The sequence below is a fragment of the Salvelinus alpinus genome, chromosome 11 (genome assembly GCF_045679555.1).
Source record: "Salvelinus alpinus chromosome 11, SLU_Salpinus.1, whole genome shotgun sequence".
NCBI classification, from domain to species: Eukaryota; Metazoa; Chordata; class Actinopteri; order Salmoniformes; family Salmonidae; genus Salvelinus; species Salvelinus alpinus.
In genome coordinates, this window is record NC_092096.1 from 46,630,605 (window position 1) to 46,644,605 (window position 14,001).

The 14,001-nt window shown below is 42.0% G+C and overlaps 1 protein-coding gene across 5 annotated transcripts in view; it reads left to right on the top strand.

Annotated features, from left to right (window-relative positions):
- LOC139534255 (sodium/potassium/calcium exchanger 2-like) overlaps positions 1-14,001 on the top strand; it is a 179,247-nt gene that overhangs the window by 93,107 nt on the left and 72,139 nt on the right. For 4 of the 5 annotated variants that reach the window (XM_071333260.1, XM_071333258.1, XM_071333257.1 and 1 more), the window contains 2 exons: positions 3,103-3,144; positions 5,197-5,305. In XM_071333260.1, coding sequence (XP_071189361.1) covers positions 3,103-3,144; positions 5,197-5,305 — 151 coding nt within the window. The remainder of the gene's footprint in view (positions 1-3,102; positions 3,145-5,196; positions 5,306-14,001) is intronic. The other variant, XM_071333259.1, reaches the window with a different exon arrangement.

The window sequence follows — 14,001 nt, forward strand, 5'->3', positions numbered from 1 at the left end:
ATTTCAGGAACTCACCTTTTTGACAATGTACGAGATTGTTTCAGAGGAGCAGAACAGAGTGACGATTTCCAGTGTGGTAATTACAAAGGTTGGCCACCAGATTGTGTCAAACGTTTTTATTAGGATCTCCTCTAGAAGAGAAAGTTGTTAGTTTATTTTTTGATCGTGTACAGACATGATACCAGGTGTTTAAAAACACTGTTACCTCCAGTTGTAGTGGACATGCAAATGAATTACTTAAAAATCATACAATGTGATTTTCTGGATTTTTGATTTTTAGATTCCGTCTCTCACAGTTGAAGTTTACCTATGATAAAAATTACAGACCTCTACATGCTTTGTAAGTAGGAAAACCTGCAAAAATCGGCAGTGTATCAAATACTTGTTCTCCCCACTGTACACATAGGTTGGAATCATTAAAACTCGTTAAATTTCTTGTTTACAAATTATAGTTCTGGCAAGTCGGTTAGGACATCTACTTTGTGCATGACAGAAGTAATTTTTCCAACAATTGTTTACAGACAGATTATTTCACATATAATTCAATATATCACAATTCCAGTGGGTCAGAAGTTTACATACACTAAGTTGACTGTGCCTTTAAACAGCTTGGAAAATTCCAGAAAATGATGTCATGGCGTTAGAAGCTTCTGATAGGCTAATTGACATAATTTGAGTCAATTGGAGGTGTAGCTGTGGATGTATTTCAAGGTCTACCTCTTTGCTTGACATCATGGGAAAATCAAAATAAATCAGCCAAGAACTCAGAAAAAAGAATTGTAGACCTCCACAAGTCTGGTTCATCCTTGGGAGCAATTTTCAAATGCCTGAAGGTACCACGTGTCACGGCTGTTGAATGAAGTGGACCAAGGTGCAGCGTGGTGAGCGTACATTTTATTTTTGTTAGAAAAGACGCTGAAACAAAACAATAAACACTACAAAACAAATCGTGTAGCTAAAGGCTAAGTGCTATAAACAAAGTCAACTTCCCACAAAGACAGGTGGGAAAAAGGGCTACCTAAGTATGGTTCTCAATCAGAGACAACGATAGACAGCTGTCCCTGATTGAGAACCCTACCCGGCCAAAACATAGAAATACAAATAATAGAACATAGAATACCCACCCCAACTCACACCCTGACCAAACCAAAATAGAGACATAAAAAGGATCTCTGAGATCAGGGCGTGACACCACGTTCATCTGTGCAAACACCATGGGACCACGCAGCCGTCATACCACTCAGGAAGAAGACGCATTCTGTCTCCTAGAGATGAACGTACTTTGGTGCGAAAAGTGCAAATCAATCCCAGAACAACAGCAAAGGACCTTGTGAAGATGCTGGAGGAAACAGGAACAAAAGTATCTATATCCACAGTAAACGAGTCCTATATCGACATAACCCGAAAGGCCGCTCAGCAAGGAAGAAGCCACTGCTCCAAAACCAGCATAAAAAAGCAAGACTACGGTTTGCAACTGCACATGGGGACAAAGATCATACTTTTTGGAGAAATGTCCTTTGGTGTAATGAAATAAAAAATAGAACTGTTTGGCCATAATGACCATCATTATGTTTGGAGGAAAAAGGGGGACGCGTGCAAGCTGAAGAACACCATCCCAACCGTGAAGCACGGGGGTGGCAGCATCATGTTGTGGGGGTGCTTTGCTGCAGGAGGGACCGGTGCACTTCACAAAACAGATGGCATCAGGAGGAAGCAAAATTATGTGGATATGTTGAAGCAACATCTCAAGACATCAGTCAGGATGTTAAAGCTTGGTCGCAAATGGGTCTTCCAAATGGACAATGACCCCAAGCATACTTCCAAAGTTGTGGCAAAATGGCTTAAGGACAACAAAGTCAAGGTATTGGAGTGGCCATCACAAAGCCCTGGCCTCAATCCTATAGAAAATTTGAGGGCAGAACTGAAAAAGTGTGTGCGAGCAAGGAGGCCTTACAAACCTGAGTCAGTTACACCAGCTCTGTCAGGAGGAATGGGCCAAAATTCACCCAACTTATTGTGGGAAGCTTGTGGAAGGCTACCCGAAATGTTTGACCCAAGTTAAACAATTTAAAGGCAATGATGCCAAATACTAATTGAGTGTATGTAAACTTCTGACCCACTGGGAATGTGATGAAAGAAATAAAAGCTGAAATAAATCACTCTCTCTACTATTATTCTCACATTTCACAATCTTGAAATAAAGTTGTGATCCTAACTGACCTAAGACAGGGAATTGTTACTAGGATTAAATGTCAGAAATTGTGAAAAACTGAGTTTAAATGTATTTGGCTAAGGTGTATGTAAACTTCCGACTTCAACTGTATGTGTAACATCAGGCGTTAACTTAATATCTCAAAGCCTACTTCCAAATGTTATTTTCTTCAGGATCGCAATGCAAAGGTTGTTTATCTGCGTTTGTTTGAATCCCGGCCTGGGTTGGCATCTGAGGTATAGATGTGGATGACAAAAAGGCTCCAAAGAAGTTATTCTTGTCATGGCTTAGGATGAAGCTTGGGGGCGAGTCTGATGTCATTGGTGGAGACAAAGGAAACAATACAGGATAAATAACAAGAGAAATAACACAATTGAGAGACATAATTCAATCTTTGAAGTTACTGGAATTCCACATAAGTAGGTTTAATATGCAAGTCTTTAATATCTTCCGGATAGAGGGAGTTGAAACTTGTAATTTCTTTACATGTACTAGTTTAGATATAAATCGTGAACATTTACATGAATGCTAGGTTTAGCTTTTCCTCTGTTTGTTTGAGTCGGTTGGGTTCCTGCAGAGTTAAATGGTCTGTGAATAGAATGGTTTTCCATGTGGCTGATGAATCTCAAAAACCTGATGAGAAGATTTTTTTTTATCATAAGCCTATCTTGGTCTGCTAGATAGTGAGTGACATATAGTAAACACAGCACAGCGGTGGTGTCAGTCTCTTGAATCCGTCTATGTCACATCATCATCAATACAACAATGGAATGTCTCTCTACTGTCTTTTCATCTGTCTATCTCTGGTTTGTAAGACATGCTTCACATCTATGTGCTCTTTCTCTTTCTCCCTCTCTCACTTTTTCCTCTCTCTTTTCTTGGATATGAAGGCTGTGAGTCCCGGGGCACCAGAGGATGAGAGCAAGCTGTCGGTAGGTCCTGTCTGGCTTGTCTATGTTTGTGTTTGTGTCTATGTAGCTAGTCTAACTTCTTTCTCTCCTTCCCTACTATACTCAAGAACCATGCGTTCTCTGTTTTCTAGATCCAACCTCCGTGTGCCTGTAGTAGCTCTGTCTGTCCTTGCAATTCTAAAATTACTCTCTCAGTAGGTCACTAGTGAGTTAGCATGCAATGCTCCAGTTTCAAACGCTTGCAGAACAGTTTATACATCCAAAATGCGAAAAACAAAGTTATTGATCAGTGAGTGTTTTGCTATAGTTCCTTTCAAATATACAGTATATATACCTATACAGTACCAGTCAAAGGTTTGGACACACCTACTCCCTCTAGGGTTTTTCTTTATTTTTACTATTTTCTACATTTTAGAATAATAGTGAAGACATCAAAACTATGAAATAACACATATGGAATCATGTAGTAACCAAAAAAGTGTATGTTTGCTGGGAAGTTGAGGGAATATTCTCTTAAAACACAGAAAACTGGACACATGTATGGTCTTGCAAAGCTCCCATTAAACAAGTTTAGAAAATTTACAGTACCTTGCCATCCTTATGGCCTTTCACAAAGTGCAGACAGTCTGTCCCCCCCGCCCGCTCAAACCCAGGTAGCCTAGTGGTTAAACTAGTCACTGCCACCAACCACTAGTATTAGCATTTTCTTATCAAAACTCCTTAAAAAGTAAAATGTCCCCTGTTAGCATGCTTTAAATGCCCATGTCATCTCTGAATGAGATTGTGTACAGTAGTTCAATGAATTGGGTTGAAGTTACGTTGATATGATTTGGGCATGATATTTGAGTTCAAATCAAATTTGATTTGTCACATACACATGGTTAGCAGATGTTAATGTTAGTGTAGCGAAATGCTAGTGCTTCTAGTTCCGACCATGCAGTAATATCTAACAAGTAATCTAACAATTTCACAACAACTACCTTATACACACAAGTGTAAAGGAATTAATAAGAATATGTACATAAAAATATATATGGATGAGCGATGGCCGGACGGCATAGGCAAGATGCAGTAGATGGTATAGAGTACAGTATATACATATGAGATGAGTAGTGTAGGGTATGTAAACATTATATAAAGTGAATAGTGATACATTTATTACATCCAATTTTTTATCATTAAAGTGGCTAGAGATTGAGTCAGTATGTTGGCAGCAGCCACTCAATGTTAGTGATGGCTGTTTAACAGTCTGATGGCCTTGAGATAGAAGCTGTTTTTCAGTCTCTCGGTCCCAGCTTTGATGCACCTGTATTGACCTCGCCTTCTGGATGATAGCGGGGTGACCAGGCAGTGGCTCGGGTGGTTGTTGTCCTTGATGATCTTTTTGGCCTTCCTGTGACATCGGGTGGTGTAGGTGTCCTGGAGAGCAGGTAGTAACATGTCACTTAGATATTTGACTGGTTTCATGGAAAGGACTTGCACATTGTTTCACCTGAAGACACATTTAAAGGCAACATACATTTTTTAAACCAATGGGATGTCACAGGTGGGATCTGAACCTGGGGCTCTCACAGGAAAAACAAACATCTTGACTGTTAGACCAAGGGGAAATTCCCTCTTGGGCCCAGGGTGACACTGATTTTGAAGTCACAGGCAGGGCTACTTCATCACAAGACCATGAGCACTATTGATGTTCACTAGATTCACCCCCTTTTGACCTCATCCCCGATTAGACACCGTCCTACAGTTGGGTGCCATTGTCACAGGCAGGATCTAAACCCAGGTCTCTCAACATCTTGACTGTTAGATTAAGGGGAAATTCCAGGGCAGGGAATTTCCACTACAGGGACAATAAAACTTTAGACCTGATACAGATAATGACCTTAGAAGAGGGCCAGCACTCAGCATTTTGCTTTGAAAATGATGATACTGCATTATTTTGTATGAGAAATACAGCTAACACTACAGTGTTATAGTGTCCTTCAGGTATTTCCTTAGGGGAACCGCCAAGGACTAGAAAGAGTTGTGTAATGGTGCCATTGTTTGTGTGACAGCATTGTGCTCCTCTTGCAGGCTAGGCCCCGGCTTCAGAGAGGTGGTAGCTCAGCCTCCCTGCACAACAGCCTGATGAGAAACAGTATCTTCCAGCTTATGATCCACACACTGGACCCTCTCAGTGAAGGTAAGCAGTTATCCAACACACAAAACGGTCACTGTTTCTCTACCCCTGTTTTTCTAGTGTTTACGCAACGCAACATGGAATGCTTTTGTTTATCTTTGCCTGGTTCCACTTCCATACAGAGACAGAAGGTTATGAGGCAAACTGGTGCTCATAATCCTGGTCATTTTTAGGTTAACCCAGGTTAATGTTTCTCTGCCACTCGGCCAACATTCAATGAAGATAGTTGTTGCACATACTGGATGTTTTTGCTATTAGATGGATTCTGATAGAATCGTCTTCTTCATGAGCTATTTATCAAAGAAATGAGGAACACATCATAAAGCCTAGAAAGGGCTAGAAGAATATTCAATCAACATCCCACAGAAAACTGGGCACAAATGTTCCTACAATGTTTCCATGATACATGTCTAGAACCTTGATATCCTATATTCTGAGAACATGGTAACCATGTTCTGTGTATGTTTGGTGGGAAGTTGAGGGAATATTCTCTTAAAACACAGAAAACTGGACACATGAATGGTCTTGCAACGTTCCCATGAAACGTGTCTGTCACATTGGCCCAAATTATGGCGTGCCATGTAAAGGCATGGGGACGAAGACACTATAAAAAAACACAGGGTCGAAACAAACACTATACAAATACACAGGGTCGAAACCCAAACAAAAGAGCGAGGAGTACCTCGAATAAATACACACGCGCACAAGACTCGTAAATCATCTGCGCAATCCACATGGGCACGAAAGCCCAAAACACACAGCACAGGTACTCACAAGCACTAACAGACATTGTAACAATAATCGACAGCACTATGGTGAACAAAAGGCACATATATACAAATACTAATTAGTGGGAATAGGGGACAGGTGTGCGTGAAAGTTCCGGAGGGATCCATGACAGTATCCCCCCGACGCGCTGCATAAGCAGCGCAACGACACCGGCCTTGAGGACGATCACAGGAACGCAGTGCGGGTTGATCAGGACCCGATGCAGCTGCCGAAGTTGCGTCATCGTCGGACGGGCCAGTTGTAGGCTGCTGAAGTGGCGAGGTCGGACGGCCCAGTTGCAGCTGCGATGTTGCGGCGGCGCCGGACGGACCAGTCGCAGCGTCGTCGGACGGGGCATTCCCGCTGTCTCCCTTAATGGTCGATTATTCTGTCACGTTGGTATGAAGTGATTCAGGAGACAGGGTTTTTATAATAGGGGTTTTTATTCCCAAATTACGACGTGACGTGTAAAGGCATAGGGACAAAGACCAAACAAACACGCAACAGAACACAGGGTAGAAACCCAAACAAAAGAGCGAGAAGTACCTCAAATAAATAACTTAAGCGCACGATGATAAACACATGGGGCGATACCCGTAATCATCTGAGCAATCGAAAATGGCACGAAAACCAAAACACACAGCACAGGTACTCACACGAACCAACGGACATTGGACCAATAATCGACAAGACCTTGGAAACCAAAGGGCACATATATACAAATACTAATAATTGGGAATAGGGGACATGTGTGCGTGTTGACAGTTCTGGAGGGTTCCGTGACAGTGTCTAGAACATGAATATCTTTTGTTCTGAGAACATGGCAACCATGTTCTGTGTATGTTTGGTGGGACGTTGATGGAATATTCTCCTAACCCACAGAAAACTGGACACAAATGTTCTTGCAATGTTCCCATGAAATTGGAAATTCTGAGAACATGGTAACGACTTTCTTGGTAAGTTCAATTTGACATTAAGGGAATGGTCTCTTGGAAACATTCCTTGCACATCAGGTTGAACATTCCAATGAAAACATTAGTCAATGACCTATTGTCATTGAGGGAACATTTGTTGTTGGATGGGTTATTGCTCTGAGAGCTGTAAATAACTTTCCCAGGCATCCACATTATCTAACCACCAAATCTCTTTGTTAAACCTGTGCCTTATACGATATAACCTGTGGTTGGGGACCCTACCCAACCTAGGGCCCTATACCATATAACCTGTGGCTAGGGCCCCTACCTATAACAGGAAGTCCCAGTGAAGCACTCAGTACAGAATTGGTCCGATGAACCGGACACGAGGCTACAAGACTGTTAAACTAGTACCGACTGGAATATGGGATTCATCCGATAGCATTGAGGGGTTTACTACATCCGTCACAGGCTTCATCAATAAGTACATTGACGATGTCGTCCCCACAGTGACCATACGTATGTACCAAACCAGAAACAATGGATTACAGGCAGTATCCACGCTAGATAGAGCTACTGCTTTACATTAATGGGGCACATACAAGAAATCCTGCTATGACTTTCAACGAACCATCAAACATGAAAATATAGGGTTAAAATGGAATCCTACTACACCGGCTCTGACGCTCGTCGGATGTGGAAGGGCTTGTAGACGATTACGGATTACAAAGGGAAACCCAGCCGTGACTTGCCCAGTGACGCAGGCCTCTCAGGCAAAATAAATGCCTTCCATGCTCGCTTTGAGGTAAACAACACTGAGTCATGCAGGAGAGTCTTTGCTGTTCTGGACGACTGTGTGATCTCGCTCTCCATGACCCATGTGAGTAAGACTTTTAAATATGTTATTACTCGCAAGGCCGCTGGGCCAGACGGAATACCAGGGCGCATTGTCAGAGCATGCGCAGACCAGCTGGCAAGTTTCTTCACAGACATTTTCAACCTCTTCTTGTCCCAGTCTGTAATCCCAACACGTTTCAAACTAACCCTAATTGTTATTGTTCACAAGAACTCCAGGGTAACCTGCCTGAGTGTGCCAGAGCGCAGAATAACTGATGAATATACGAATGCTCAACACCTATTGAATATGGCCGGTGTCAGTTAACTTTGGCAAAAAAGTGTAATTAAATTGTTGCCAGCAGCACAGTTACAGTCACCAACACTCTGGATAACATGAAAACAGCCTAACCAGCTCTGCTAGGGTGAGGAAAATGGTCAGAGTGGGGTGTTGTCTTATTTGTGTCTGGAAGTAGCTAGCAAGCTAGCCAATGTTAGCCAGTTAGCTTGCAGGCTTGACTGTTGTTGTGAGGTCAGAACGTTCGGATCAACCCTACTCATCGGGCAGAGTGTCCAGTGTGCGCTCTGAACGCTCCAAAAGCGAAACGCTCTGAATTTATGAACGGACAATCTGACAGACAGTTAAAGTCACCAATGCTCTGGATAACATACCAGCCTAACCAGCTCTGCCACGGCAAGTAATGTTCAGTGACCTGTTCTCTCATTTGTGTCCGGAAGTAGCTAACAAGTTAGCTTGGGTGCTTGACTGCTGTTGTTTGTACAGAATGCACGGATCAAACCTTAAAACTTCTTATGGCTGCAATCCCGTTAATGGGATGATATGACAACAGCCAGTGAAAGTGCAGGGCGCCAAATTCAAACAACAGAAATCTCATAATTAAAATTCCTCAAACATACATGTGTCTTCTACCATTTTAAAGGTAATCTTGTTGTTAATCCCACCAAAGTGTCCGATTTCAAATAGGCTTTACAGCGAAAGCACCACAAACGATTATGTTAGGTCACCGCAAAATCACAGAAAAACACAGCTATTTTTCCAGCCAAAGACAGGAGTCACAAAAATCAGAAATAGAGATAAAATTAATCACTAACCTTTGATGATCTTCATTAGATGACACTCATAGAACTTCATGTTACACAATACATATATATTTTGTTCGATTAAGTTCATATTTATATCCAAAAACCTCAGTTTACATTGGCGCCATGTTCAGAAATGCTTCCAAAATATCCGGAGAAATTGCAGAGAGCCACCTCAAATAACATAAATACTCATCTTAAACTTTGATGAAAGATACATGTTTTACATAGAATTAAAGATACACTTGTTCTTAATGCAACTGCTGTGTCAGATTTTAAAAATCTTTACGACAAAAGCACAATATTCAATAATCTGAGAACAGCGTTCAGCCACAAAAGGAAGCCATACAGTTACCCGCCAAATTGTGCAGTCAACAAAACTCATTAAAAGCATTATAAATCTTCACTTACCTTTGCTGATCTTCGTCGGAATGCACTCCCAGGACTCCCACTTCCACAAGAAATGTTTGTTTTGTTCGGTAATGTCCATCATTTATGTTCAAGTAGCTACTTTTGTTAGCGCGTTTAGTACACAAATCCAAACGCTCATGCAGGTCCAGCCGAACGTCGGACGAAAACGAATAAACTTGTCAAACTAAGTATAGAATCAATCTTTAGGATGTTGTTATCATAAATATTCAATAACGTTCCAACCGGAGAATTCCTTTGTCTATAGAAGTAATGGAACGCAAGTCGATATCATGTGGAATGCGCGTGACCAGGACCTGGCTCTCTGCCAGACCACTGACTAATTCCCCTCTCATCCGGCTCCACATCACAGTAGAGGCTTCATTCAAGGTTCTACAGACTGTTAACATCTAGTGGAAGCCGTAGGAAGTGCAAACAGATCCATATCCTACTGTGTTTTCAATAGGCGATGAGTTAAAAATCGACCAACCTCAGATTTCTCACTTCCTGGTTGGATTTCTTCTCAGGTTTTTGCCTGCCATATGAGTTCTGTTATACTCACATACATAATTCAAACAGTTTTAGAAACCTCAGAGTGTTTTCTATCCAATACTAATATATGCATATATTAGCAACTATGACTGAGGAGCAGGCCGTTTACTCTGGGCACCTCTGTGCACCTTTCATCCAAGCTACTCAATACTGCCTCTGCAGCCATAAGAAGTAAAGATATGGCAGTGGCTAAAGCTTAAGAGGGTGTGAACGATGCTGAATGGGTGTAGACAAAGAAGTACTCTCCAGTAGTAGAACCAAAACATTCAAAGGCCATTTACTCAAAAGTGAGTTTACAAGTTTATCAACTTTCAAAGCAGAATTCTTTTCCCATTGTTCCTCATCTGTAGTGTATGATATACAATTTTCTAGCTCTGAGTCTCTACGTTTATCCAATGTGAAAAACACAATTTCAAATTTTGCAACATAAGACAGATTTGAGCCGGTCAGTCACAAATGGCTATCGTCTCATAGCACTCACATCTGTAATCACAAAGTACTTTGAAAGACTGGTCATGGCGCACACCAACACCATCACCCCAGACACCCTGGACCCACAATAATTCATATAGCGCCCCAACGATCCACAGATGACACAATCTCAACTGCACTTCACACTGGTCTATCCCACCTGGACAAGAGGAATACCTATGTGAGAACACTGTTCATTGACTACAGCTAGGCATTATCATCAGCAAGCTCGGACCCTGGGACTGAACACCTCCCTCTGCAACTGGATCTTGGACTTCCCGACAGGCCGCCTCCAGGTGGTGAGTGCAGGCAACAACACCTCCATTACGCTGACCCTCAACATGGGGACCCCACAGGGGTGTGTTCTTAGTCCCCTTCTGCATTCCCTGTTCACCCACGACTGCATGGCCACGCACGACTCCAACACCATCATCACGTTTGCTGATGACACGACAGTGGTAAGCTTGATCACCGACGGCGAAGAGACAGCCTACAGGGAGGAGGTCAGAGAACTGGCATCTTCTCCCTCACCGTCAGTAAGACCAAGTAGCTGTTCATGGACTATAGGAAACAGGGGGGCGAGGACACCCCCATCCACATCAACAGGGCTATAGCGGAGCGGTTTGAGACCTTCAAGTTTCTCAGTGTCCACATCACAAAGGGTTTAACCTTTCTCGCCCAGGGGTTCCGCTAGCGGAACACCCACAACATTCCGCTGAAAAGGCAGCGCGCAAAATTCTAAAATATTTTTCTGAAATATTTAACTTTCACACATTAACAAGTCCAATACAGCAAATGAAAGATAAACATCTTCTGAATCCAGCCAACGTGTCCGATTTTTTAAAATGTTTTACAGCGAAAACACAACATATATTTATGTTAGCTCACCACCAAATCCAAAAAAGCACAGACATTTTTTCACAGCAAAGATAGCTTTCACAAAACCCACAAATAGAGATAAAATTCATCACTAACCTTTGAACATCTTCATCAGATGAGTCATATGACATCATGTTACACAATACATTTATGTTTTGTTCGATAATGTGCATATATACAGTGGGGAGAACAAGTATTTGATACACTGCCGATTTTGCAGGTTTTCCTACTTACAAAGCATGTAGAGATCTGTAATTGTTATCATATGTACACTTCAACTGTGAGAGACGGAATCTAAAACAAAAATCCAGAAAATCACATTGTATGATTTTTAAGTAATTAATTTGCATTTTATTGCATGACATAAGTATTTGATCACCTACCAACCAGTAAGAATTCCGGCTCTCACAGACCTGTTAGTTTTTCTTTAAGAAGCCCTCCTGTTCTCCACTCATTACCTGTATTAACTGCACCTGTTTGAACTCGTTACCTGTATAAAAGACACCTGTCCACACACTCAATCAAACAGACTCCAACCTCTCCACAATGGCCAAGACCAGAGAGCTGTGTAAGGACATCAGGGATAAAATTGTAGACCTGCACAAGGCTGGGATGGGCTATAGGACAATTGGCAAGCAGCTTGGTGAGAAGGCAACAACTGTTGGTGCAATTATTAGAAAATGGAAGTTCAAGATGACGGTCAATCGCCCTCGGTCTGGGGCTCCATGCAAGATCTTACCTCGTGGGGCATCAATGATCATGAGGAAGGTGAGGGATCAGCCCAGAACTACACGGCAGGACCTGGTCAATGACCTGAAGAGAGCTGGGACCACAGTCTCAAAGAAAACCATTAGTAACACACTACGCCGTCATGGATTAAAATCCTGCAGCACACGCAAGGTCCCCCTGCTCAAGCCAGCGCATGTCCAGGCCCGTCTGAGGTTTGCCAATGACCATCTGGATGATCCAGAGGAGGAATGGGAGAAGGTCATGTGGTCTGATGAGACAAAAATAGAGCTTTTTGGTCTAAACTCCACTCACCATGTTTGGAGGAAGAAGAAGGATGAGTACAACCCCAAGAACACCATCCCAACCGTGAAGCATGGAGGTGGAAACATCATTCTTTGGGGATGCTTTTCTGCAAAGGGGACAGGACGACTGCACCGTATTGAGGGGAGGATGGATGGGGCCATGTATCGCGAGATCTTGGCCAACAACCTCGTTCCCTCAGTAAGAGCATTGAAGATGGGTCGTGGCTGGGTCTTCCAGCATGACAACGATCCGAAACACACAGCCAGGGCAACTAAGGAGTGGCTCCGTAAGAAGCATCTCAAGGTCCTGGAGTGGCCTAGCCAGTCTCCAGACCTGAACCCAATAGAAAATCTTTGGAGGGAGCTGAACGTCCGTATTGCCCAGCGACAGCCCCGAAACCTGAAGGATCTGGAGAAGGTCTGTATGGAGGAGTGGGCCAAAATCCCTGCTGCAGTGTGTGCAAACCTGGTCAAGAACGACAGGAAACGTATGATCACTGTAATTGCAAACAAAGGTTTCTGTACCAAATATTAAGTTCTGCTTTTCTGATGTATCAAATACTTATGTCATGCAATAAAATGCTAAATAATTACTTAAAAATCATACAATGTGATTTTCTGGATTTTTTAGATTCCGTCTCTCACAGTTGAAGTGTACCTATGATAAAAATTACAGACCTCTACATGCTTTGTAAGTAGGAAAACCTGCAAAATCAGCAGTGTATCAAATACTTGTTCTCCCCACTGTATATATTAAAAAAATCTCAGTTTACATTGGCGCGTTACGTGCAGTAATGTTTTGATTCCAAAACATCCAGTGATTTTTGCAGAAATACTCATAATAAACATTGATAAAAGATGCAAGTGTTATTCACAAAATTAAAGATAAACTTATCCTCTATGCAACCGCTGTGTCAGATTTCAAAATAAACTTTACGGAAAAAGAATAATCTGAGAACGGCGCTCAGAGCACAATCCAGCCAAAGAAATAGTCACCATTTTGGCGTCAACAGAATCTACAAAAACACTATAAATATGCACTTACCTTCGAATAACTTCATCAGAAGGCACTCCCAGGATTCCCAGTTCGACAATAAATGACTGTAAAGTTCCATAAAGCCCATCATTTAGCCACTTGTTGTTAGCATGTTCAGCCCACGAATCCATTTTCATTACGCACGAGCAATCCCTCCTGACAAAAACTCAAAAAGTTCCATTACAGTTCGTAGAAACAGGTCAAATGATGTATGCAATCCATATTTAGGATGTGTTTAACATTAATCATCAATAAGGATCCAACCGGAGAATTTCATTGTCTGAAGAAAGAGAATTGGAACGAGAGCACTCTCTCTCGCTCGTGCGCAAAATGAGACTGAAGACTGATTTTTGAAGACCACTCAGTAAAATAGCTCCTATGAGCCCCTCCTTTATAGTAGAATCATATAACCAAAATCTAAAGACGGTGACATCTAGTGGAAGCCCTAGGAAGTGTTTGCTTATCCATAACTATATGGGGTATCATTTGGCACTGTTTTGAAAATTGAGTTCTCACTTCCTGTTTGGAAGTCTTCTCAGGTTTTTGTCTGCCAAATGAGTTCTGTTCTACTTACAGACATAATTCAAACAGTTTTAAAAACTTCAGAGTGTAATAATAGTAATAGTAGTAATAATAATATGCATGTATTACCTTCTGGGACAGAGTAGGAGTAAATTCCGTTTGGGCACGCAATTTGTTCAAAGT